General features: G+C 53.4%; 10 protein-coding genes across 10 annotated transcripts; 7 read left to right on the top strand and 3 right to left on the bottom strand.

Moving 5' to 3' along the window:
* Positions 1 to 2,078: 2,078 nt before the first annotated feature.
* On the top strand, positions 2,079 to 3,828 carry BDV59DRAFT_197949 (DUF2841 domain-containing protein; the record flags this gene model as incomplete). Its single annotated transcript, XM_073693050.1, has 5 exons — positions 2,079 to 2,171; positions 2,230 to 2,428; positions 2,487 to 2,966; positions 3,044 to 3,229; positions 3,290 to 3,828. The coding sequence occupies 5 exons, from the start codon at positions 2,079 to 2,081 to the stop codon at positions 3,826 to 3,828; spliced, it is 1,497 nt and encodes a 498-aa protein (XP_073552435.1).
* Positions 3,829 to 4,127: 299 nt separating this feature from the next.
* On the bottom strand, positions 4,128 to 5,278 carry BDV59DRAFT_48214 (sulfotransferase family protein). The gene is made up of 3 exons (XM_073696480.1): positions 5,009 to 5,278; positions 4,856 to 4,960; positions 4,128 to 4,718 (listed from the first exon to the last, which is right to left on the bottom strand). The coding sequence occupies exons 1-3, from the start codon at positions 5,133 to 5,135 to the stop codon at positions 4,264 to 4,266; spliced, it is 687 nt and encodes a 228-aa protein (XP_073552434.1). The 5' UTR covers positions 5,136 to 5,278; the 3' UTR covers positions 4,128 to 4,263.
* A 1,766-nt stretch (positions 5,279 to 7,044) lies between these two features.
* Positions 7,045 to 8,846, top strand: BDV59DRAFT_197947 (sugar porter family MFS transporter; the record flags this gene model as incomplete). Its single annotated transcript, XM_073693049.1, has 4 exons — positions 7,045 to 7,346; positions 7,411 to 7,611; positions 7,682 to 8,067; positions 8,116 to 8,846. The coding sequence occupies 4 exons, from the start codon at positions 7,045 to 7,047 to the stop codon at positions 8,844 to 8,846; spliced, it is 1,620 nt and encodes a 539-aa protein (XP_073552433.1).
* Positions 8,847 to 9,088: 242 nt separating this feature from the next.
* BDV59DRAFT_48121 (glycerophosphocholine acyltransferase) lies at positions 9,089 to 11,352 on the top strand. Its single transcript, XM_073696479.1, has 2 exons — positions 9,089 to 10,223; positions 10,283 to 11,352. Exons 1-2 carry the CDS (start codon positions 9,331 to 9,333, stop codon positions 11,034 to 11,036), a joined length of 1,647 nt encoding a protein of 548 aa, XP_073552432.1. The 5' UTR covers positions 9,089 to 9,330; the 3' UTR covers positions 11,037 to 11,352.
* Positions 11,353 to 11,536: 184 nt separating this feature from the next.
* Positions 11,537 to 13,604, top strand: BDV59DRAFT_168223 (MRS7 family protein). Its single transcript, XM_073688046.1, has 3 exons — positions 11,537 to 11,739; positions 11,811 to 12,325; positions 12,391 to 13,604. Exons 1-3 carry the CDS (start codon positions 11,670 to 11,672, stop codon positions 13,459 to 13,461), a joined length of 1,656 nt encoding a protein of 551 aa, XP_073552431.1. The 5' UTR covers positions 11,537 to 11,669; the 3' UTR covers positions 13,462 to 13,604.
* Positions 13,605 to 13,938: 334 nt separating this feature from the next.
* Positions 13,939 to 15,533, top strand: BDV59DRAFT_48092 (NUDIX hydrolase). The gene is made up of 5 exons (XM_073696477.1): positions 13,939 to 14,112; positions 14,311 to 14,467; positions 14,524 to 14,550; positions 14,622 to 14,996; positions 15,063 to 15,533. The coding sequence occupies exons 1-5, from the start codon at positions 14,020 to 14,022 to the stop codon at positions 15,389 to 15,391; spliced, it is 981 nt and encodes a 326-aa protein (XP_073552430.1). The 5' UTR covers positions 13,939 to 14,019; the 3' UTR covers positions 15,392 to 15,533.
* Positions 15,534 to 15,542: 9 nt separating this feature from the next.
* Positions 15,543 to 16,461, bottom strand: BDV59DRAFT_197943 (phytanoyl-CoA dioxygenase family protein; the record flags this gene model as incomplete). The annotated part of the gene is made up of 3 exons (XM_073693048.1): positions 15,543 to 15,631; positions 15,687 to 16,119; positions 16,174 to 16,461. The coding sequence occupies 3 exons, from the start codon at positions 16,459 to 16,461 to the stop codon at positions 15,543 to 15,545; spliced, it is 810 nt and encodes a 269-aa protein (XP_073552429.1).
* Positions 16,462 to 16,779: 318 nt separating this feature from the next.
* On the top strand, positions 16,780 to 18,055 carry BDV59DRAFT_197942 (uncharacterized protein; the record flags this gene model as incomplete). The annotated part of the gene is made up of 3 exons (XM_073693047.1): positions 16,780 to 17,217; positions 17,273 to 17,432; positions 17,484 to 18,055. 3 exons carry the CDS (start codon positions 16,780 to 16,782, stop codon positions 18,053 to 18,055), a joined length of 1,170 nt encoding a protein of 389 aa, XP_073552428.1.
* Positions 18,056 to 18,092: 37 nt separating this feature from the next.
* BDV59DRAFT_197941 (fungal specific transcription factor domain-containing protein) lies at positions 18,093 to 19,959 on the bottom strand (the record flags this gene model as incomplete). Its single annotated transcript, XM_073693046.1, has 4 exons — positions 18,093 to 18,125; positions 18,317 to 19,101; positions 19,153 to 19,235; positions 19,808 to 19,959. 4 exons carry the CDS (start codon positions 19,957 to 19,959, stop codon positions 18,093 to 18,095), a joined length of 1,053 nt encoding a protein of 350 aa, XP_073552427.1.
* Positions 19,960 to 20,559: 600 nt separating this feature from the next.
* Positions 20,560 to 22,222, top strand: BDV59DRAFT_197940 (major facilitator superfamily domain-containing protein; the record flags this gene model as incomplete). The annotated part of the gene is made up of 5 exons (XM_073693045.1): positions 20,560 to 20,977; positions 21,040 to 21,312; positions 21,369 to 21,489; positions 21,540 to 21,662; positions 21,739 to 22,222. The coding sequence occupies 5 exons, from the start codon at positions 20,560 to 20,562 to the stop codon at positions 22,220 to 22,222; spliced, it is 1,419 nt and encodes a 472-aa protein (XP_073552426.1).
* Between the last annotated feature and the right edge of the window lie 1,061 nt (positions 22,223 to 23,283).

Here is a 23,283-nt window from a genome sequence, read left to right as displayed (position 1 = left end):
TAGGATTGTAGAGCCAGTGCTGGCAGTCGAAAGCTGGCGGTGTTCTGCCATCAGATGCAACGTGGTTGCCTGTAATTGTTAGTATAGAACCATCCGATAGGTGTCCGGCTCCTCCTCGTTCAGAGCACTGCATTTCTTGGAGCCAGGCCAACATGTATATGTACGTGGCTGTTGTGCTGACGAGCAAAAAAACAGAGTCGATGGGAGAGGATAGGACCAGTCCACTTCTCCCCGCAAAGAAGCGAGGGGGCGTGGTCTGGCGTCTTCCTGCATGCTTTCTCTCAGCTCTGATTGGTCTGCATCTTTGTGAAAACCAAGTATCCTGCTCAATGCTGAAAAGTGGCGTTGGCTGGCTGACGGACTGCTATCGGTAGCCTGGCTTCCGAGTGCGAGTTCCATCGAAATGGCAGGCTATCATACTGTCCGCAGGAGGTCCGTGTCCTGGTCATGTCATACAGCATTGTCTTCCCGGCACCGTGGCAATTGTAGAACTGGTTTGACACACTCTCAGGTGCAAGTAACCCCCTTTCGTTACACAACGAAGTATCCAAGGTCCAATGTTGATGCGTGGAAAATATATCCGGGTTGCAGAAGCAACGAAGCACTTGAATTGCTCGCCCCAAGAGAGACAAACAAAAACTGTGGAGATTAGGACAACGTTTATCATGGCATTTGCGTAACCCAGCTTACTGCGGTATGGGTCTGATTTGGCGGGGAATCCCAGGATACGGCCCCCCTACTGGGTATAGTTCTTGCCAACGACCTGACCATCCTGGCAGCTGTCTCTGTTCCAGCCAAACTTTAATCATCTGAAACGACTCTGGGCATCCTTGACTGGGGATGACCCTGATCAGCGGTCTGGGTTGGAGCCAAGGAGCGCAACCTGTGCACTATGGCCAGGGTACCAGGAACTAATTGGATGTCCACCCTGGTTGGGAATCCATTCCACGGTGGAGATTCGATCCTGACGGTAGCGCCGCTGGGATCTCTTCGGTCCTCCCCGACTAAGACTCAGTGACCGGCTGAAAGAATTCAGCACCGTTACTCTAGCTAACCGCGTGGAGACAGTCCGCGTCGGACTATCCCTAACCCAAAGCCTCTTCCGTGTGTCACTTGCAACATCCAGCAGATCAGGGAAATATTGTATGCAATATCGATCCTTTGGGCTTTAACCATTCCAGGGAAAGCCAAACTTTACTTGCTAGACGGAGCAATCCTAGACGCATAGATGTCAACAGTACGCTGAACCCAATTACTTTGAGTAGGCTTTGAACAAGATTTGAACTGACAGATCTGGCTCCCAGCATCGGCTTAACTTTAGCACCTACCAAAGCTTTAAAATGGCACTAGAAGTCTACGAAGTTCGTTATTCTTTCGTTTGGTGTTGTAGGTCAGACCTGATACGAGGATGACCCAGTCCTAGTTGATCATCAGTCCCAGAACTAGGGATGTAACCCGGGGCTTGTAGATCAGCTAATAGAGATCGGGGCATTGGATTTTCCTTCGATCGGAGCCTCGGGATTCGGTTTAGTGCCATATTCCATGACAGGAGAGAAAATGTTTTTGTCATCTTGCTTGAGAAAGGCAGAATAAGAAAAGAAAACGGAGCTGCAAGCGAAACGCCATGCAGCATGAATATGGAGACACTGGATTTGGAATGGGCCCCAGGCAATCTATTTTCCTCTGTATGTATTCGTTTTCCTTGCATTAGTTTGTCAGCTCTTCACAGCCACCAATTGTGTTGGATTCGCGTGCCATGCCGTTGATCAGGATCGGGACCCGTACTTTTGCCTCTAAGCTTGCAGACCCAACAAACCAATAGACGTATTTATTTCGGGTTTTGATGTATTGTGTTTAGGTTTCCAGGAGTCATTTTGAGTCCAGCGGCCCTTAACGTGAAACCTGGTGCAGCTCAAAGATTCTTAAAGGACGGATGTTCCTCTGTTGCAGACACATGCAGTAAAGTGACTTCCCATCACCGTACCCGGAGAAAAAAATAAGGACATCTTCCGCCAGTCTTGCCTTTGGGCGTTGATCACATCTGTGTGCAGACTCTGACGAGTCGAACCCAGTGTGATATGAGTACGATAGGTCAGTCCGTGACCGCAAAAGACGAGGAGCAACAGCATATGCTACCATACCCTGACGTGGCTGCCCGATCAAAGATGACGGTATGGCATACTCTTCGAAAAATGACGTCGCATCCATAATTATTAAGACCCTGGATAGGAACTCTCATGCACGCAACCGATGCCATTTAACTTCCCATACTCCCACTTCGCGTTGATGTATATCAACCGAAATGGGGAGCTCCAGGTGGAAGCTTCGCCCTCCATAGCCGGCTATGAAAAGGGAATTTTCACGGAGGATGTTAAAGAGAAATTCCTAAAGTCCGCCACTATTGGGTGGCAACCGAGCCTACAGCCTGGTGAGTGCGGCTGCTTCTTGCGGGCCGGTTGGGAGAGAGCGCTGAGAACGTAAAACAGGCATGGACGGCGATATCACTGGGAAACAACAGCCATTTCTCGCGAATCCTACAGCACAAGTCGGTCTGCAACAATCGCCGGGCAGCTGGTATCAACCGCAATCAGCGCTTATTCCTTGCGAGTGGCAGTCGGTCCAGAATAAGCGCCATCGCCGCAACTCGAGACGGGTAGGGTCTGCCTACGAGCCTGATTCAATCTCTCCGACCCCTTCACTCCGGTGGTCTGCAATCCGAGTTGGAAACCGGGAACTCTTGCGAACATATTACGACAAGGCGTTTGAGAACTTCCAGCAGCTGAATTGTCGCGCAATCGCAAAGGCATTTGTCAAGTTGGTCGAGCCCCGAAAGCAGGTCAACCACCCGTACAATGGCCGGAAGACGACTGCAGGGTCATCGCAGCGGGTGGACCCTGAATTGACGAAACCTAAATGGTGGCCTGCGGGGGTCACTCACCGGGAGCCTGATCATCTCCTTAAGGCTGGTATGTTTATGAACCTGACACTCGGATGGAAGGGATAGAGAGGACAGTTTTGTCTGACGTTGACTTGATCAATCTAGATCGCATCCGCCTATTGGTTCACATATTGTGCGAGCTGCGAGAGACTCATGGGATCACGGCGGGCAAGTTGAGGGAAGCCGGCCAAGATGTCCGACGACAGATAGTACCAGCGGAACGTTCACAAGTGCTCGACGAGATTTACTACGTCCGAGAGATGGAAGAGCTATATCTCGACGGGAAGATCAGTATGTACCAGATATAAGTGGAAAGGTATCATGATATCGGCTACTAACCTAGGATAATAGGTGGTGACACGGTCATTCATGTCTCTCATGTCCATATGGGAGAGGCATGCATTACATCGGAGATGCAGGCGCAGGTAACTGAGTCGAGTTTCTGTGACCCATCAATTACAGGGAGCTCTGCAAAGAGAAGTGCTTCGGATATGGTGGAAAGGCATTACCAAGGCATCAATCATGAAGCCCATCCGCCATCCTTCGAGAGTGGACACCCACCCCTGGGAGGAAGTTATCACGCCAAACCAGCAAACGCCCAAGACGGCCGCGCGCCCTTGTCTCCCGCATCTTCTTCAATTAGTCGAAAGAGCTCCATGGAGAGCAGTCTTACAACCTACTCGAATGACATAAATCCGGCTATGCTGGCCCCTACAGATCAGAACCGTGGTCTCTGCGAACCTAAAGATATGAATCCTAATGGAGCTTCGTGTCTCCCTGATTACTTTACGCAGCATATGGCCAATCCGGCGACCACAGCGCATGATAGTCAAGGGTTCTGGAATTCGCTGTCTCACCCTCATCAGCCGTTGGCCTTTCCAGGCTATTGAGCTGGAAATCTACACTGGTGGCTCTTCTTCATTTTGGGGGTTAATGTTAATGATGGTTATTGGAGTGTATGCATTTTGGGCTGGTGTATCTTTTACGTTATGGGACATGGGACTGTAATAGTATAGACTATAGATAATAACTTCATGATACCTAGTACTGTCGGGCTAGTAATCACCTTATATACCACTGACTTGTGTACTCTAATAGTAGATTTCAGCAAATTAGATAAGTCAACGTGGCGCAGTGGTTTACCAGGTTCGGCTGCTAAGCATCTTTCACATGGAAGATGGTGATAGTTGACCGGATTCCTTCGGGGTCCTCAGTTGAATCTGGGTGTCGACGCTTCGTTTCTGACACTTTTTTTTATCTCTTAACTACTACCCCATAATATACGTACCATACACACATAAATTGTTTCTAGGCCGAATGCCCTTCTACGGCACCCTATATATCAACCATGCTGCCACCAGCGGCGCCAAGAAGTACAGCACCACCTTCGATGCCAACCGCTTCATCCCGCGCTCCAGCACGATCTCCACCTTCTCATTCAGATGCGGGAATGGCATGTCCGATACGGGCTTCCCTAGGAATTCACACAAGGGCGCCCACCCATCGGCCATCTTGAATTCAAGCAGGCGGTCCGGGGCCGTGAGCCGCCGCACAAGTGCATTGTGCTCACGATACTTCTCCTTGCTCACGCGCTTCACATCTTCTGGATTCTGAATCCCCAGCCAGCCACGGAAGGTAGACTTACGCACATGCTCGAGCGGGTGCGTGAACCACCGGTCGATGGTGTAGATGATGGTCACAAAGGGATCGTAGGTGTTCTTGATCACGCTGTTCATCCAGCTCTCATACCACGAGTCGATATCCCGTTCCACGAGTACTACTTTCGCATCCGATAGGCTTTGATCAGTTAATCCGCGAAAGCGATGGCCGGTGTATCGGAGAGACGGCGTCGTAGTCGTGCAGCAGCTGGTCGAACTCGGCGCCCATATTTTGGCCCTGGTGCATTGAAGAACTTACGATCAACGACTTCCTGCCACATCTCGATGTCGCCAAATTCTGTTGACATAAACTGGATGGAATGCCAGCAGGGAAGCACTAGGGTTTCGAGGGCGTTGCACATGGCTGTCGCAGGCTTGGTTAGGGCTGTTATCAAGGCAGGGGATGACTTACATGCGGTGCCTGTCTGGTTGAACCCCAGACATAGGCATTCTAGAGGCACGGTGCGCTTTTTCCCCCAGAAAAATTCGCTGTTTATGGGCCAGAACAGCTCCGGGTGTCGCTCTTGCGGTGTGGACATGGCAGACGTCAACAATCGGAGGTTGACGATTGAGTTACTAGGAAGAAAGAGGAGGATGTATACTTAATTGCTGCTAGGACCTCTGCAGAATGAGCAATTAATATGACCCCTGATAACTCGAAATTGGTCCTGATCCCGCCTTGCGAGGTTGCATAGAGGATTTCATTTAGCTCCATGGTTAATTGGTTTCTTCGATCACTGAATGAGCTACTAGCCATATACGTGCAGTTACCAGTCAGCAATTGGGGCTAAGCACTTGACTTACCGCTTATTTGGTGGGGGCAAATCAGATGCGAACTTGGTCTATAGGGGGGGAACAACGGCTACGCAACGCAATATGTGAGCATCGGACACCATGTGGGATATATTCCAGGAAAGGCACCAAGTTAATGAGCCCTGATGTAGGGGCCACTGATGACTGCCGTAATGAAGTCATCATATATGTAAGCCCGAAAATAGAAGAGGAGCAAATAATAAGAGCCCGAGGGCTCATGATCGGGATTGACAGGGTCCAAATATGTCCCCAAATCCGCCATTAGAAACGTAGTTCGTCTCCTTGTAAGCGGTGGATAGAATAGCAGATTATTTCTCCGGGTCGATCTACACTCTGGCATCACCAAGTCATAGACTCGACTCAGCACAAGATACTAATGGAGCTAGAATGCATAAGGTATTCCTTACCCCCGCATATCAATCAATGCCTGGCTTGGTGAGAACACAGGCTTAGAGGTCAGATGGGAATCACCATCTAATTCAATCATGGCGATAGAGATAAGATTATGTAGGCATACAATTTGACCACTTGGCCAAAAAGCCTTGGCTTAATGGACTAGGTCAACTGTCAGATGGTGTATATTCGCAGATGATCTACCCTGTCACCACAGACCACAGCCCAAGGGATGATGTGGCTTGATAGAAGAGCAAATACTGTGCTTTTGCACACCCATGATTCTGCCTAGATTAGCCAATTATCTAGTCAAGACTCTTTCGAGAGAGTTCGCTGCATGCGTAGACTCTTTCACCAACCATTAGCGTATCTCAGCTAGATGTAAGTTTATCCTGATCATGTCATTTACCTCCAGGAATCTGATCATACTCAGCCCATTGCTCTTGGCGTTGGCGTGAGGCACCTAAACAAAATTACAGCCGTCTTGGTACAGCTATTTTGCTCCATCTGATTCATCCCCGCCCTCTTGGCCGGGGCTCGGCAGCATCGCGTCGTTTCCAATGACGTTCCACCTCTTGTCCCAGCGCGAACTTTCCCCCGGCATCCGATATTACTTGGGGAGACCTCTGCTGTTCGACTGCCCGCATGATTGCTTCCTGGGCAACTCCCCGCTTATCCGAACGTCTTGGCCTCCCTCCTTTCCGACAAATCCCCCGTCCCATGTCTTTGCCATGGAGGAGACTATCCGGGGCCCCTCATCCTTCCCCCACAGGATGTTATGGTGGATATTGCGACGCCGAAGGCTTTTCCCATTAGGCAAGGTCGAAGATCAACCTATGCCACATATGCCACACTTAGAGTCAATAGATCTATTCTAGCGGGTGGCGCTGCCGCTACGCCAGCTTCTCTTTGTTTAAAGCGAACGTTTGGATGTGTATGCCATTGGCTAGGGATCTTCTCTGACCACCAACTGCAATTCGTTTCCTCGCAAGTTAAGCCGGCCAAGGCTCCATCCCCATGCTAGCTTCTCGCGTAGTTCTTGTTAGTGTCGGAGAAACCAATCCAACTTTGATAATGGGAAGGAAAGTCGGTCGACCCTCCGGTCTAAGTTAAGGAGTCGTCATCTAATTTGATGGTCAAAGTGTGACTTAAAAAGACACCGCACCCACCGGCTTGTCGAGGGTTTGCCTTACTGCCCGTCTTCTCCTTGAGACTCTTATTCCTCCCTAAACGTTCGACGCTATGGCCGTTGGGAATATCTACGTCATCGCGGCCGTGTCCGTGATCGGCGGTGCTCTCTTTGGCTTTGACATTTCATCTATGTCGGCCATTTTGGGCACCCAATCCTACCGATGCTATTTCAACCAAGGACCGGAAGGTCCGCCTTTCAATGACAATCCTCTTTGCACTGGTTTAAGTGCCCTGAACCAAGGCGGTGTCACTGCTGCTATGTCGGGTGGTTCTTGGCTTGGAGCTTTGATATCTGGCTTTGTGTCTGATATTTTGGGTCGGAAGTACGCCATAATGACAGGATGTGTGATCTGGTATGTGACCTCCGCAAGGATTGTTGTTTCTCACGTATGCTCTCCACTTACTAACGAAACCCAGGATCATCGGTTCGGTAATAATGTGTGCGAGTCAAAATGTTGCCATGCTGGTGGTTTCTCGGATTATCAACGGTTTAAGTGTTGGTATAGAATCTGCTCAGGTTCCAGTATACATCGCTGAAATCGCGCCCCCTTCCAAACGTGGTCGTCTTGTCGGATCCCAGCAGTGGGCCATTACTTGGGGTATTCTGATAATGTACTAGTAAGTACCTTCTCCTGTCTTCCCTTCAGCGGCTATACAAAGACATACAAACTGATATATCTGCGTGTAGTATCTCGTTCGGATGCTCCTACATTGGGGGCGACGATGCGTACACATATAATCCTGCCTCGTGGCGCGTCCCGTGGGGCGTCCAGATGTTCCCTGCGGTTTTGTTGTTCTTTGGAATGATGTTTTTGCCGGAATCACCTCGTTGGCTTGCCCGGAAGGACCGCTGGGAAGAGGCCCAAGCGGTTCTGGCTCTCGTTCATAGCAAGGGAGATGAAGGCAGTCCTCTGGTTCAGATGGAGATAGCCGAGATCCGGGAGATGTGCGAATTCGAAAGACAAAACAAAGACGTGACGTACCTGGAGCTGCTGAAACCTAAAATGATCAATCGCACGGTTATCGGCATGTTTACTCAGATCTGGTCGCAGCTGACGGGAATGAACATTATGAGTGAGTTGATGACTATTGTCTGTTCCAATACCTGACTGACTCGACAAGTGTATTATATCACCTACGTATTTCAGATGGCCGGCTACTCGGGTGACGCAAACCTAATCGCGTCCTCAATTCAGTACATTATCAATGTGGTGTTGACAATCCCAGCACTGATCTGGGTTGACCGCTGGGGCCGTCGGCCCACTCTGCTTATTGGAGCCGCGCTGATGATGACCTGGATGTATGCGAACGCCGGGATCATGGCGGTCTATGGTGAAGTGGTACCCGGCGGAATCGATGGGGTTCCTCAGCAATCGATGCGGTTGACCGGTTCGGCGGCACACGGGGTCATCGCGTGCACATATCTGTTCGTGGCCTCTTATGCCCCTACCTGGGGCCCGGTGTCATGGATCTACCCCCCGGAGCTATACCCGCTGAGAGTCCGCGGGAAGGCGGTGGCGCTGGCAACTTCATCCAACTGGGCATTCAACACGGCGCTGGGCCTGTTTGTGCCGCCCGCCTTTGCGAATATCAAATGGCAAACGTATATCATTTTTGGGGTATTCTGTACGGCTATGTTCGTCCATGTCTTCTTCATGTTCCCAGAGACTGCGGGCAAAACGCTGGAAGAGACGGAGCAGATGTTCGAAGATCCGGATGGAATACCGCTTCTTGGGACTCCTGCATGGAAAACACACAAGCAGACGAATGCTGTGCGGGCGTTGGAGCGGGGGGATGTGGAGGCGATGGGGGAGAAGAGACGGGCTGCGATACATACCAATGATCGTGCTTGAGGGCTTTGCCGGGAGGAAGATCTCTGTATGCCGCTCTGAGGTCTTCCAGTGAAGAGTATACCTAGAGTATAAGAGTAGAAGAATAAGAGTACTACTCAGAGGACGAGGTGTTCTAGTATAGACCACGTGACGCTATAGTGCGATGCTTGTCGATCATTGGACCAAACAAGCACTGGCCAACCAGGAGCTTCCGTCCACGCACACGCGGTACTTCAACCTTCCAACTTGTCGTCCCATCGACTTCTTTCGCATCCGGTTCTCTCTGAATCCCCGCACGTTATCGCTTGCAGTTGCTGCTCAAGGTGACATTTCTGGGTCATGCGCTGTGAACCGTGAACGCGACTGGCGCATCTCGACTCGTGATCCAAAGTCTGGAACTGATCAACCGGTATGATACTGCTCTATATACCGCGTCTTCCCATCATCGTCTCCCTCCCCAACACCTCCCCCAGCCCACAGGAGCTCGCTCACCCTGTGTTCCATCATGGCGATACTAACATTCGGCCGTTTCCTCAGTCGGCCCTACCCCCACCATCGTGACTGTCCGACCATCTTCTCCTTTCAGCAGAAACTCATCATGGACGGTGGCGGTCCGTCTTTGTCCCCGGCGAGCGACTCGCCGGTCCTGCAGCCGTCGTCCAACGATGGTCTCTCCGATGCGGAAGACCTCGCTGGTGATAGCTTCTATTCGCCTCCAGCAACCCCGGGAAGACTGTCGCGAAGCCCTTCTTTTTCGTATCAGGATGACTGGGAGACCTTTCCCTCCCTGGATCAGTTTACCGTCTTCGACTTGCTCGACAACCTCTCCCTAGCTCAAAGGCTCGAGAAACTCCAACAGACCCTCAACCTACAGAAAGACAAAGTCAGGCGACAACGAGAGAAGCTAAAGTCCAGTTCGGTGAACGCCAAGAATCGCGTCGTCGGAGAATGGAAGAAACGCGTCCCAACGGCGGACGAGCAGCTCGAGAAATACCGCAGCCGGATGAAACTTGGAGTCGAGCGCCTGGGAAAGCAGTGGAATGCCACTGCGACTGTCACCCTGCGCGAGAAGATCTCGTTCATCGCCGGTGTGATGAACATATTCATCAGTGGCTACCTCATTGGAGCCCATCCCGAGTACTTCTATATCTGGTTCAGCGCGCAGCTCCTATACTTTATGCCCATTCGGTACTATAGGTACCACAAGAAGGGATATCATTACTTCCTGGCTGATCTGTGTTATTTTGTGAACATGCTGTGTCTGCTGAGTATCTGGGTGTTCCCCCAATCAAAGCAATTGTTCATCAGCACGTTTTGCCTGACCTTTGGCAATAATGCTGTTGCAATTGCCATGTGGAGGAATTCCATGGTCTTTCATAGCATGGATAAAGTCGTTAGGTAAGGCTTCAGAGCATCGCCTGGATCGCTTTTGTCGATGTCGCTAACGGATGGTGCAGTCTGTTTATCCATATCATGCCACCGGCAGCTTTGCACTGTATGGTGCACTTGACCTCGGCCGAGATGCTCAAGGAGAGATTCCCGGCCATCTACGCGATCAAGTACAGCGCACCGGGCTCGCCAGACCAGTACTCGCTCCTGGCTATGATGGGTTGGGCGACCCTGCCGTACGTGATCTGGCAGGCGGCCTATCATTGTTTTATCACCGTGCGGCGCGCCGAAAAGATCGCCGCAGGCCGCCCGACCAGCTTTACTTGGCTCCGTAAATCCTACGCAAAAACCTGGATCGGGAAGATCGTGCTGAGTCTGCCGGAATCTCTACAAGCCCCGGCTTTCATGGTGATCCAGTATCTATACGCGCTTCTGACGATGATTCCCTGTCCGCTTTGGTTCTGGTCTCGCTGGGCGAGTGGGATATTCCTGACTGCCCTTTTCGTTCTGAGTATCCACAACGGCGCCACCTATTACATTGACATTTTCGGCAAACGGTTCCAGAAGGAACTGGAAGAGCTAAAGAAGGACGTCGCACGGTGGCAGTCCTCCCCCGAGGGCTCTATGAGCCCGACCGCGCTGTTGGGCTCCGATGCTGCTGCGGCTGTGGGGGCCCACGTCTTGGATGACTCGGCGGGTACTTCTAAAAATAATGGCGGATCGGACCAGGCCAGCCTGGACCGAATTCCACCCCTTGAGTCTGAAGCTGTCGCCACCGGTGTACATGATTCGGAGATAGCGGCAATGCGGGAGAGGAAGTAATTCTGTCGTTTGGTTACCATTTACAAACATGCAATGCTCTACGGTCGGTCCTCAATTTGGGAACATTCTATCTCTCTTACTTGGTATTAATCGCTTTTGACTTTGATGAATTATGATACCCAACTGTATAGTCGATCGTTTACTGTTTCTGAGATAGTTTTGATGTTCGTTTTGGTTCGGATATAGATGGTTTTGCGGATGGAGGGATGGTGTGGATTGCAATGATTTAGATTAGTTTGGATGTCCTTTGGCTTTCTGTCTATGGATAATGAAGATGGCCCTACCGTACTCTATACCTAGGTACCTAGGGACACGATTAGGTACTCATGCCTCTACTCCGTACTCCGTACCGTACGCTGTATTGCTGCTCCCGGCACATGCGACAGCTTAGCTAAGTCCGGCCGCGAACCAACCGTAAACCCCGAGTGCCGAGTCACGTGCCGAGCCGGGTGCGTTCTCTCGCAGGCGTCGGAGGGCGACATCAGCCCCATCAACAACGCCCCGGATTCTCCCTCGTCTTGTCTTTTTCCAACATTTGTCTGAGACGTCTCTCCTTTTTCACTGTTGAATTGTTGTGTGCGCCTGTTTTGTTCGCTCGTTGTCTCGAGCCCCCTCCTATATTCATCTTCCGCCATGTCCGTCACCATGAGATCCGCTAGCCTTGTGCGCGGCAGCAATTCTGTATTGCGTCCTGGCCTAGTCGGTAAGATACCCTTGCATAACTTTCATTTTGCTGCATCGCACTGATGAACGTGGCTAATAATGTGCAACCAGCCCGACCTCGCTTTTCCGGCGCACTGGGCGCTGCCTCCGCCGCAAACCTCCGGTTCAACGGGAGAGGTCTGCCGACTCACGTACAGGCCATCGCACTCTTGGTCTCTCACCAACGCGGATATGCTACGGAGCCGTCGACATCCCACTCGAATCCTTCGGACCTCCCCCCTCCCGGGTTCAACGCCGAACAAGCCAAGAAGCCCATCCCCTCCAACACAGAGCGATCGACGGACCAGCAGCTCAGTCGTCGGCCGGATCAGTCGGTAGTTTCCAAGTCAGACGCCCAGGGCAAATCTGCGTCGGAAGTTGCTGTTTCGAAGGCTTCGGAGGAAAACAAAAAGGTGGCTGAGGAGAAGAAGGACCAGAAGAAGTTGACGATCGGCCAGAAGATCAAGAAGGAGGCCCAACACTATTGGGATGGGACGAAACTGCTCGCTACAGAGGTCCGGATCAGCTCGAGGCTGGCCTTGAAGATGGCTGCGGGTTATGAACTCAGCCGGAGAGAGCACCGCCAGGTGAGTCCATCCCATCCGACCCCGACGATTCTAGTCCGCAGCGCTAACCTTTGGATTCCTTGCAGCTCCAAAGAACCGTGAAGGATCTCGGGCGTCTGGTCCCCTTTTCGATGTTCATTATCATTCCTTTCGCCGAATTGCTCCTCCCCGTTGCCCTTAAGCTGTTCCCGAACCTCCTGCCTAGCACCTATGAGGGCCAGAAGGCCCGCGAGAAGAAGGCCCTGAACCTGAGCTCCACGCGGAAGGAGGTTTCCACCTTCTTGAAGAATACACTCCGCGAGAGTGGTCTGCCTGTTACGGCGGCCACCGTCAAGAACGAGGAGTTTGCGGAGTTCTTCAAGAAGATTCGGACTACGGGCGAGACCCCGTCGACCCAGGATGTCATCAAAGTGTGCAAGATCTTCAAGGATGATCTCACTCTGGACAACCTTTCCCGTCCCCAGCTGGTTGCGATCTGCAAGTACATGAACCTCAACTCGTTCGGCACTGACGCCATGCTCCGGTACAACATCCGGCACCGTATGCGCCAGATCAAGCGCGACGATCGCGCGATCTTCTACGAGGGCGTTTCGTCGCTCTCGGTGCCCGAACTGCAGATGGCCTGTGCCTCCCGTGGAATCCGCACGCACGGCGTCTCTCCCGCCCGCCTGCGTGAGGACCTCTCAATGTGGCTCGACCTTCGTCTCAAGCAGGGTGTCCCGTCCACCCTGCTCGTCCTGAGCAACGCTTATGTCTACGCGCAGGGCGGCAAGGAAGCCGAGATGTCCTCTCAGATCGAGTCCCTGCAGTCTGTGCTCTCTAGCATCCCGGAGGAGCTGTTCCATGAGATTGAGCTGGAGGTGCACAACGCCGAGGGCGCCGCCACCAACAAGCAGCGCCTTGAGGTCATCAAGGAGCAGCAAGAGCTCATCGAGGAGGAGAACGAGCAGAACAGCGAGAACGAGGAGAAGGGTGTTGCGGCCCCCAAGGACACCGAGGACATTGACGACAAGGACGACACCAAGTTCGAGGCCAAGTATGACGGCCAGTCGGGCGAGGCCGAGGAAGCCATCCGGGACAGCGAGAAGGCCGAGCAGAAGGACCCCAAGAATTCGACTGCCACCGGAAAGGATGACCAGAAGAATGCCTCTGCTTGAGGTGATTTGGTCCCCTCACCTCGCTACCTCTCTACTCGTTCTTTCCCTTTGACCCTGATTCCATTCCCGCTCTTCTTCTTCCCATGTGTTACTGTTGATATGATAGACTTTATTCTTGTCCTTTTCTTTTCTTTTTTTTTTTTGTCCACCCTAGGCTGGTGATGCCTGTCTTTCCCATATCCCTTTTCCTTATATATTGCATGATCCCAAATAATTTTCTGCGATGTACCGGCTGCATAGATCTTTGAATATGATCGATCGGGAGGAGGTGCTGTTGTCAGGCTGGATGATGATCTCCGTGGTGTTTAGGCAGTGCAGCATACATAAAAATGTAGATAAGACGCAATGATATACTCCTGGTGACGCTGTTCTAATCGTATACTTGGTGGTGGTGGTGGTGGTGGTGGTGGTGGTATGTATCCATGGATGATGACTGACCGTCCGCATCTTAACCTCGGCAACCGCCGCGTCCGCCTGCGTCTCTGCACCGACCGAACCATCTCCATCGATCTCCAACCGGCGGTAAATAAGAGCGAATGCGCCATCGATCTCGCTGCCATGCGGAGTCGAGGCCTCCTCCGTCTGATCGTGAACAGTCGTAACTTCAGCTCGCAACGCCCGAAAATGCCACGTCTGAACGCCGCCTCGCAGGTATGGTCCATGCATGCATTGACGGAGTATACATCCATTATTACCCCGCATAATCCATGAAACCCCATGAAGCGTCCACCTTGCATCTATACATGCTCTATATTCTCTTTGTCTTTACTTCGCCCCCCTGGTGGGCGTCATTCCCTTCATCTGCCTGTCCGCCTCGATGACGTATTGGCTAACATCACCCATCGATAGAGAGCGATTGAACGTCTACGGGCGTTCCAGCCTCCACCGACAAGCTATGATCTCGTCCCTCTGTCCAGACGCGCAGCCGTCTTGGTTCTCTTGTATGCCGATCCAAATGGAGATCTCCGCGTGGTCCTCACCATCCGCGCCAAAACGCTGAGTTCATGTATCCATCCCCAATCCCACTCTCCCGATACAAACTAAAACTAACCCGCACTGCAGACGCCGGCCAGGCTGCCTTACCAGGAGGTAAGTCCAACCCAGCTCGCTACTCACGCGCGCACCCACCCAGCAGTCAGACAAGTCTGACGCGCCCCCAGGCCGAGCCGACACCCTGGAAGAGACCCCGTTTCAGACGGCCCGGCGCGAGGCGCACGAGGAGATCGGCCTCCCCGACGTCCACCACCGCCTGCCGGCTCCCTTCCGAGTCGAGCACCTCTGCGAGCTCCCGGCGAGTCTCGCGCGGACCGAGCTCGTCGTGCGCCCCTGCATCGCCCTGCTTCACTCCTACGACGAGCAGACGGGCCAAAACGCCGACCCGGAGGTGTCCCTGATCCCGCGGCTCGACGCGCGCGAAGTCGCCGCCGTGTTCACCGCGCCGTTCCGCGGGTTCCTCCGTCTGCGCGACGACAGCGACCACCCCGACGATTGGTACCAGGGGGCGTGGACGGAGTGGCACCAGTCGAATTGGCGGAGTAAGTCCATCGCCTGTTCATTCTTGCGCGCAGCGGAACTTTGACAGAGAGACTTACCCCCTCCAGTGCACCAGTTCTTCGTGCCGATCCGGCCCCAGGCGGTGGTCAAACCGCGCAGTTCGAGCCCGCAGCAGAAGGAGGCCGTCAGTGAGCTCGAGGAGAAGGAGAGGTCCGGCGAGATCACGCGGTATCGCGTGTTTGGCATGACGGCCCGCATGCTGGTGGATGTGGCGCGGGTGGCCTACGACGAGGAGCCCGAGTTTGAGCACAACAGCCATTTCGGCGACGAGCGGCTGATCGCGCAGCTGCGGAAGATGGGCCGGTTGAGCCCGATCCGTCGCACGGGTGATGCACTGACCCGCGAGGATTTGTTGAAGGCGGCGAAGCTGAGTTAGGGGGTCGGAGGCTGTTGGGGGGGGCTTTGGGATGTGTGTGTGAGTGCGTGGCTTTTGATACCCACAGTGGTTGCTGCTTAGAGTTGTGCATTTATTGCTGGCATTTGCTGCTACCTATATACGGAGAACAATACAGCCCCCCTTACTATAGCTATACCTTTCCTGCGTCCGTCTTGGTGAATGGGGCGGCGAACGCGTACTGCTTGAAGCCCGCCGAGTAGTCGCGGTTCTCTTCGCGTTCTACCGTCGTCGTTAGCGGTGCAGCGCACAGAATGTAATGGATGCAGAGCCATACCGTGATCAGGCGGGAAGATGCGCCTGCGATGCTCGTAGTACTTCTGGCGCAGGTCTTCCCCATCCTTCCTCATCGCGAACGTCGCGTACAGACTGCTCCGGCTCTTGTCGGTGGCGTTCTCCTTCGACTGATGCGCTAGCACGCTCCCAAAGAACAGGATGTCGCCCGACGCCAGCGGCACCGACACCCAGTCCTGCCGCGCCTCCCACTCCGGGCTGATGCGGCCGCCCTGCGAGAACTCGATCTCCATTCGGTGCGACCCCGGCACGACCTCCAGACACCCGTTGGCGAGCGTCGCGTCGTCGACGGCGACGTTGGCCGTCAGGTGCGGGATCTGGGCGATGTGGCTGTAGGCGTTGTAGTCGATGTGGGCGTGGAAGCCGTTGCCGCCGGGGAGCTTGTAGTTGATCTTGTCTTTGAAGAGGATGGTTTCCTGGGTTCTTGTTAGAATGCGCCAGATGTGCGCACGGTGCAAGTGGACGTATACTTCTCCGGCGAGCTGCGCCAGAATGCTCCCCAAAGCATCCCCGCAGATCAACTCCTTCCATTGAGGGTGGTAGTCGACGAATTTCTCGGTGCGCATGAGCTGTCGCTTTCCCTCGGGGGTGATCTCGAAATACGGCATCCATTTGCCCTTTTCGAGGGGCCAGGTGCGCACGTCGTCAGTCCATTGCTGGAGCTCAGCAGGCGAGACGAGGTCATGCTCCGCGGCTTTGAGATGGAGGTAGCCGCCGTCGCGGTAGAAGCTGAGCTGGGACTGCGTGAGGGTCACCATGTTGGCTTTTGTATATGGTATGATCGAGGCTTGGTGGTTCTGTCTGGTTCTCGGCTGGGAACGACCCTCCATCTATATAGTCGGCTAGCCAGAGATGTATAGACCCTGACAGAAAGGGTCTTGAGTATCCCGGTGTAGGGGCCGAGCTTGTGGAGAAATCAAGCCTTCATCCCGGTTCTCGTGATGTGACTGTCGGACTTCGCACCGGCGTGGAGGCTTCCTCTTCCATATACATTGGGCCCGGATGGCCTGTGTCATAACAGGCACATATCAATGTATTGACTTGGCAAAACTGATCACAGACTACATCAGACCAACATGCTACCCTCCGTCCGCGACCACGCGGGCGAAACCATCCTCCAGCTTTTCGCCTTCATCCTCGCCCAAGGAAACACAGATTACCTGGGAGAGCGAGTGTCGCAGCTCGAGCATTCGCTCCAATGTGCCCACCTGGCGCATCAGAGCGAAGCACATGGAACCGACCCGGAGGTCGTCCTGGGGGCGCTGCTCCACGACGTTGGCCGGTTCATCCCCGATACCGCAGACATGCCGAAGATGATCGCACCGGACGGAGCGTTTATCGGACGAGCGAGCCATGAGGTCCTAGGCGAGAGGTATCTCCGTCAGCTGGGGTTTGGGGAGAAAGTGGGTCAGCTGGTTGGGGCTCATGTTATGGCGAAGAGGTATTTGACTGCGGTGGAGACGGAGTATTATGATGGGTTGAGTGAGACGAGTAAGCGGACTTTGAGGTATCAGGTATGTACTTCGAGTTACGTTGCTTAGGGACCCGTGTAGGTGGTTGACTTTGCAGGGTGGTGTTTTCACCCCGGAACAGGTCGATGAAGCGAGGAAGGATCCTTGGCTGGAGGCCAAATTGGCGGTTCGACGATGGGATGACCAGGCGAAAGTACCTGGAGTGGAAGTCCCTGAGCTGCAGGCTTACAAACAATTGGCCGTTGAATACTTGACGAGTATGTTCGATCATTACATTGCAGATTTTGTTGAGACGCTGACGGTTGTAGCGGCGAGATCCCGGATTTGCGTCGACTCTCGACGGTATAAAATCCCGGAGAAGCCCATGCTCATCGTATCTGTCCCGGGGGAGTCATTGAAGGATGTACTCGGGAGCAATAATTCAATGAAAGAATCCAGAGCCTGGACCATGCGGTGTTTCTCTAGAGAAGTATCCAGCCAACAAGTCTTTGACCAGCTGGTACATCGGGGAGTGCGGGTTGCAGCGCTGTCGTCTAGCCATAAGGGCCTCGACTTTGTGAATGCAGAAGGGCTTCTTAATTTCTCTGCTGAAGATTCGCAAATGAACGGCCAGAGTCTTCACGCCTGGTTGGGGATCCAACCGCCGTGTCCCGATGCAATCGGTCGTGTGCGATTCGCGACTCAGACGGGCGTGAAACTCTTGGATGACGACAGGGCAGATATTGTTTTTCTTTCGATCACGGATTCCCTACCCTGCGACTCACTTACAGCCGAGCTGGTCCAAATCCAAGGGCTGGGGGCAAAGTCCACGACGGTGGTGACAGCATTCGACCCGGATGACAGCTCCGGAACGACAATGTTAGATGTAGCCTTTACATAGAACAACTTTGCTTTAATTGGTGTATTGATACAGACATCTACGCTGGAGCGTGAAAATCCGGGTCCAGCGGCTAAGGCTCCAAGTTTGAAAGGGGCACTGGCAATTAAACAAGTCGAATTCACAGATGCTTCCAGCCCACTCGATGTCCCCACTGAATAATCCTTCATCTTCAGGGGATGTACTGAGAGGCCCCTCGTACGATTGTGCTTGTCCGTCAAGGAATTTCCCCCGGAGCTTGCGCATACCACTACTAATACTGACCAGCAAATGTTGCCGGTGCATGCCACTCGCGGTGTCCTGCAGCATAGCCACCGTGCGGTCAACCAGCCAGAGAATCTTCTGCTTGTCGATGGTGACAATATCGGAGTACTTCGTTGCGACCTTTATCAAGAATACCACGGCGAAAGCGATCATTGTATCAAAACACAAGGGGAGGCCATTGAGCAGAGACTGGAGTTCTGTATCCGAGGTGATCACCCCGAGGATAGCCGTAGCACAGAGAACAGCCGTATTGGCAATCTCCTCTAACTCGGGCGAAGGAAAGCCCTTGGCATGAGCGGATTTGTGTGCGCCACGGAACGCATGGGAACAAAGATAGAGCTTAGCGAAATGGAAGTGTAGTCCAACCCCCTTGGCGGGATAGTTGCCCACTCTTTCGTTGGGCCCGAATCGATCGCTCCAATCGGCATACCAGGTGTCCAAGGAGATGGAAAACCGGCGGAGATGGGTCATTTTGTTTGCGGGGACGGGCGTGTCGACATCGACGCCGAAGGTGTCGAATACCGCCGCGGAGATCGACCAGATCTTGACTTGAGTGACTAGCCTCACGTCATCTTCTGTTGCGTTGGTGCTTTCCAGAAACTGCATAGCCGCTTTGATGCTGTCGCAGTCTCTGGACATCGGAGGTCGCCCGTAGAGAACGGAGCAGTGGTTATCGCAGACATAGACGACATAGTACAGCCGTGTTTGCATGTACGCGGTACGGTCTCCGTCGAGGGCTTTGTAGATAGAGTGGTTCAGCTTGATCTCGAGCGCTATGCGCACCGCTGGACCGACGTGAGCACTGTGGTACCGAAGGAGTCCTGCATCTTACCCACCTGTTCCGGCCAGAGACCAAGATAATTGATGGAGCCAGAAGGCGCCGATGCATAGTCCACGTACGTCGTCGGGATTGTGGGACCTGGAAAGCGTTGTTCCTACTACTAGCTGGCTAAATTCGCGATAACATTTCCCGAACAGATGGCCGAGGGAGGATGAATGGAGAGCAGCCACGTTGCAGATTGCCGCCGTTAGAAGGGGCGAGCTTAGTGCGACTGTCTCCAAGCTTTGGTGGTCTCCGAGAATCCTGTATAGTAGATGGTCCAGGCGCTCGTGATATACTTTAAACAGATGAATGGCTTCCTCCGGCAATACAATGCCACGCGAGATCAGTGTGGGACGGTTCTGCGTTGTTGATTCAGTTGCATTTGGACTCCGCGTTTCCGATATACAAGAAGCTGGAATGGAGGCTGGTTCGCATTTTGGGTCCACCTCCCATGTATGTTCCTGGTTAGACACTACATCATGGTGCGATGTAGCTTCGCCTTGCTCGGTATGCGCACAGTGGAGCGGTCACCTACGTAATGTCGTCCTCCAAAAGCATCTGCAGGCTTCTGTTGACTGTGCAGGACAAGCCTCTCTTCTTGCATCTTGTGCAGGGCGGTCGATTATCCTGCATGACATTTGATCTAGTGGAATTAGATCTCAAGGTACGTGGCCGGGGAAGCCTGGATCGCGCCGACCTTCTGCTTGCGACATGCAACACAAGCGGTGATTTTCCGCGAGATCTCGGGTGGCTTGCGATCCCCGAAGGATTCCCTCAGAGCCACCACTTCTGGAGGGGAAATAAGAGGTTCCTCATCCATCGCGGGTCTAATGCTATGGATGTCTGTGTATATAGTGCGAGCGGTTCTCCATGGGCATGCCGACACGGCTGGTTTTCATGGAGAAAGTAAGAAAAGGAAGCCAAGACGTCGAGCCCAGTGAAGCCACAAGGCCCTAGGGCTGGGGAAGCTCGGACACTCCCAGAGCCCCAGCGGACAGTTGGACACGATGCGGGGATCTCGTAAGAGTATGGCGGATGTTGGAGCGGCGGCGGGAGACTACGGGGTTCGTCCCGACGACGCGCTGCCGCCGTCGCCGCACGTGGACAGGCCGCCATGCTGGAGTGGTTGATATACTTGCACTGGGCCTTCCAGACTACGCGCTTCAGCTCCTACCTTGGTCAAATATCTGGCGCTGATTGATGCAATGTTCTGAGCTGATATCTTGCGCCGGTTCCTTCACCTCTCTAAGAGTGCTGCACTTCATCCCGACGCTGTCAAGACCGATGGGGCTTCAACTACAAAAATGGGAGTATGAATTGCTCTATATCCCACTGGGGATATGGGATATGGATTGGAAATATACTTGTCGCCGTTTGACAAGAGGGAATTAAGAGTACCATTCTGGTTGTATACCCCAACATGGTTGCAGTAGCTCAGAAGCTCAAGTTTCTTGCCATTGCGGGCACTGGCTTCTTCACTGATGGATATATCAATCTAACAATTGGCCTGGATAGTTCTCATTCGACTGCACATGGTAATCGTATGTTAACCTTCGCAGTGGTGCCTATGCTGGGTTATCTCTATTTTGAGACCAACGACTTGTCGGTCCCGTCGGCCCAGAGTTATATCATGAAGGGCGGCCTGGGTCTAGGCATGATTGTTGGCCAAATTCTGTTTGGCGTCCTCGGGGATGCGTGCGGACGACATGCGGTTTACGGCAAAGAACTGATTATCACCCTCTGTGGCACGCTCCTAGTCATTCTCCTACCGTGGAATGGAATGTCAGCTCAGGGCATCACCGCATGGATTGCTGTCTTTCGCGTGTTGACCGGAGTGGGTATTGGCGCTGGCACGGTTCATTGCAATTGCATTCCGGGGATGAAAGCTAATCCATCACAGACTATCCCATGTCGTCTGCATTGTCGGTCGAAAAAGCCGCCTTGGGTTCTCGAGCTATACAGGTGCTTTTGGTGTTTGCTTGTATCGGGGTGGGAAATTACGCGGCCAGCATCGTGTTTATCGTTCTTCTGCGAGCCTCCAAATCCGCTATCTACCGGGATCTCCGTGCTCTAGAATGGGTTTGGAGATTACTGTTGGGAATCGGCATGATACCGGCGTCGGTGACTTTGTATGCCCGTCTGACCCTGGCTGAGACCACGCCGTACAAACAATGTTTGACCCCCTGCTTCCTGCATTGGAATGAACGAAGGGTAGTAACCGAGAAACAGATGTTTCAGATGAGGACGGCAAGCGAGGAATTCGACATCAGCTCCACGACTTTCGCGTTTATTTCAGCGAATGGCGACAGGCAAAGGTTCTGTTCGCCACGTGTGCCACATGGTTTCTCTTGTGAGTGCTCATCCTTGAGCGGACAATGTACCCGAAACTCACACATACAGTGACATCGCCTACTATGGAATCAACCTAAACCAGAGTGTCATTCTCAAGCAGATCGGCTACGCCAGTGGCGAGGGCCCGTGGACGACCCTTTGGAATACGGCCGTGGGAAACATCATCGTGCAGTCGGCAGTTCGTACCTCTGACTCCCCTCCCCAGATGAAGGAAAATACGGAGTACCTACTTACGATTCTATTTCAGGGCTCCCTTCTCGGATTTTTTTGTTGGGATCCCTTTGCCGGACCGGGTCGGGCGGGTCCGCCAGCAGCTCTATTCTTCGGCCACAGTATGCGTGTTGTATGCCATATGGGCGGGCGTCAGCACCCCCTTGGCCGGGACCTCCACGGGCGGGCTCATGGCGCTGTTCACTCTTTGTCAGTTGGTGATTTGCGTAGGTCCCAACTGTACCACGTTCCTGATCCCGTCCGAGGTCTTTCCTACTCGGGTGCGTGGCACGGCGCATGGCGTTTCGGCGGCGGCCGGGAAAGTGGGCGCCGTCATTACAGCTTTTGCGTTTAACACGGTGAGGGACCGGATTGGCTTGTCCGGCGTGCTGGAGCTGTTCTCGGGGATCATGGGCTTAACGGCGCTGATTACGGCGATAATCCCTGAGACAAACGGTCGGACGGTGGAGGAAATTGAGAAGGATGAGCAGTATGGAGGGAAGGTGGGAGTCGGGCGATGACAAGGATTTTACTCAGGTGGTGGAGAGGAGGGTCTAGTCGATATCGAGTAGGACTCGTTTTGCAGAGACTAATGGCGCTGATCTCCTGTTCCCATTCCTGCAGCCATCCGATGGCACTCATTGCAGAGGCCCCAGAGAGGAGGGAACCGGTGATGGCCAGGCGGCGTAGTCTCGAAGCGGTTAGCGGTGGCAGGGGGTCGAAGATGGATCGTGCATCTTTCACGCTATCGGCGGCTCCACCGACTCAATAATAGTTTGCAACCATGGCAGACCTGTCAGGTCGGGACCCGTTTTGGTGGGCGTCCATGCAGTATAGACTCCCGGCCGTGGAGATGAACGGACGGGTAGCCGGGGTTACGCAGGAGACTCTGGAGCAAGTCGTATGTATGTACGCGTAGCATTGTCTTCTGATAATGAAGATGAAGGGATTGTTTCCGTACCAGCGGAGCGGTACTCGAAGGGAGCTAGTGATGCTGTTGAAAAGGCGACCAGCAAGTGGTCGACCCGAGGTACTCCGACGATACACCCAGTGGAGAATGAAAGAGCCGAAAAACGGGAAGGGAAGCCAAAAAGGTAAAAAGAAGGGGAAGACGAACGTCGGATCGAGATTTGGGTTGGAATGCTCTACGCATCAGGAGTTCACCGCAAAAGCCAAATGTGATAGATCACGCCCGGACGGTGGATGTCATAAGCGAGGTGGAGAATGTGAGTTCGGTTGACCACGCCGGCTCGGCACATACCATGAAGAAGCATGAGAGAGCCAGGAAAGGGGAGTCCGGCCCCGTCATCCATCGTTTGCTGTGTGTGTATGTGTGCGTGTGTTCTTTGTTGGCGCGGATGGCCATCTGGACGAACTAATGCCGCCAGCTGTACGACATGCCCACTGGGGAGTAGTTAGCCGTCCTGGTGGCTGATCGGATCGGCCCTAGCGCTGGTGCGAGAAACTCGACCAGCGTCCCACCAGGGAAAGAGTCTGGAGAGGATGGTGGTAGTGCCTGTGTCCGATCCCTCGTTGGGTTCCGGATGAAGGGCGCTTTTTTTGCTCATGGGGATGATTGCGA

This window comes from Aspergillus ambiguus (genome assembly GCF_047715705.1).
Source record: "Aspergillus ambiguus strain CBS 117.58 unplaced genomic scaffold BDV59scaffold_2, whole genome shotgun sequence".
NCBI lineage: Eukaryota > Fungi > Ascomycota > Eurotiomycetes > Eurotiales > Aspergillaceae > Aspergillus > Aspergillus ambiguus.
The sequence above is the reverse complement of the archived record's forward strand: the minus strand, read 5'-3'. Positions and strand labels throughout refer to the sequence as shown.

Excerpts from the sequence above, each read along its gene's own strand:
- BDV59DRAFT_48214 (XM_073696480.1), bottom strand. The coding sequence starts at position 5,135 with ATGTCCACACCGCAAGAGCGACACCCGGAGCTGTTCTGGCCCATAAAC. Across the intron at positions 4,961-5,008 it reads CAACCAGACAGGCACCGCAT|CCATGTGCAACGCCCTCGAA; the intron begins GTAAGTCATCCC and ends AGCCTGCGACAG. Across the intron at positions 4,719-4,855 it reads GTGGCAGGAAGTCGTTGATC|TAGTACTCGTGGAACGGGAT; the intron begins GTAAGTTCTTCA and ends CGGATGCGAAAG.
- BDV59DRAFT_48121 (XM_073696479.1), top strand. The coding sequence starts at position 9,331 with ATGGCGATACTAACATTCGGCCGTTTCCTCAGTCGGCCCTACCCCCAC. Across the intron at positions 10,224-10,282 it reads AGCATGGATAAAGTCGTTAG|TCTGTTTATCCATATCATGC; the intron begins GTAAGGCTTCAG and ends CGGATGGTGCAG.
- BDV59DRAFT_168223 (XM_073688046.1), top strand. The coding sequence starts at position 11,670 with ATGTCCGTCACCATGAGATCCGCTAGCCTTGTGCGCGGCAGCAATTCT. Across the intron at positions 11,740-11,810 it reads ATTGCGTCCTGGCCTAGTCG|CCCGACCTCGCTTTTCCGGC; the intron begins GTAAGATACCCT and ends ATGTGCAACCAG. Across the intron at positions 12,326-12,390 it reads GCCGGAGAGAGCACCGCCAG|CTCCAAAGAACCGTGAAGGA; the intron begins GTGAGTCCATCC and ends GATTCCTTGCAG.
- BDV59DRAFT_48092 (XM_073696477.1), top strand. The coding sequence starts at position 14,020 with ATGCGGAGTCGAGGCCTCCTCCGTCTGATCGTGAACAGTCGTAACTTC. Across the intron at positions 14,468-14,523 it reads CGCCAAAACGCTGAGTTCAT|ACGCCGGCCAGGCTGCCTTA; the intron begins GTATCCATCCCC and ends CCCGCACTGCAG. Across the intron at positions 14,551-14,621 it reads CCAGGCTGCCTTACCAGGAG|GCCGAGCCGACACCCTGGAA; the intron begins GTAAGTCCAACC and ends ACGCGCCCCCAG.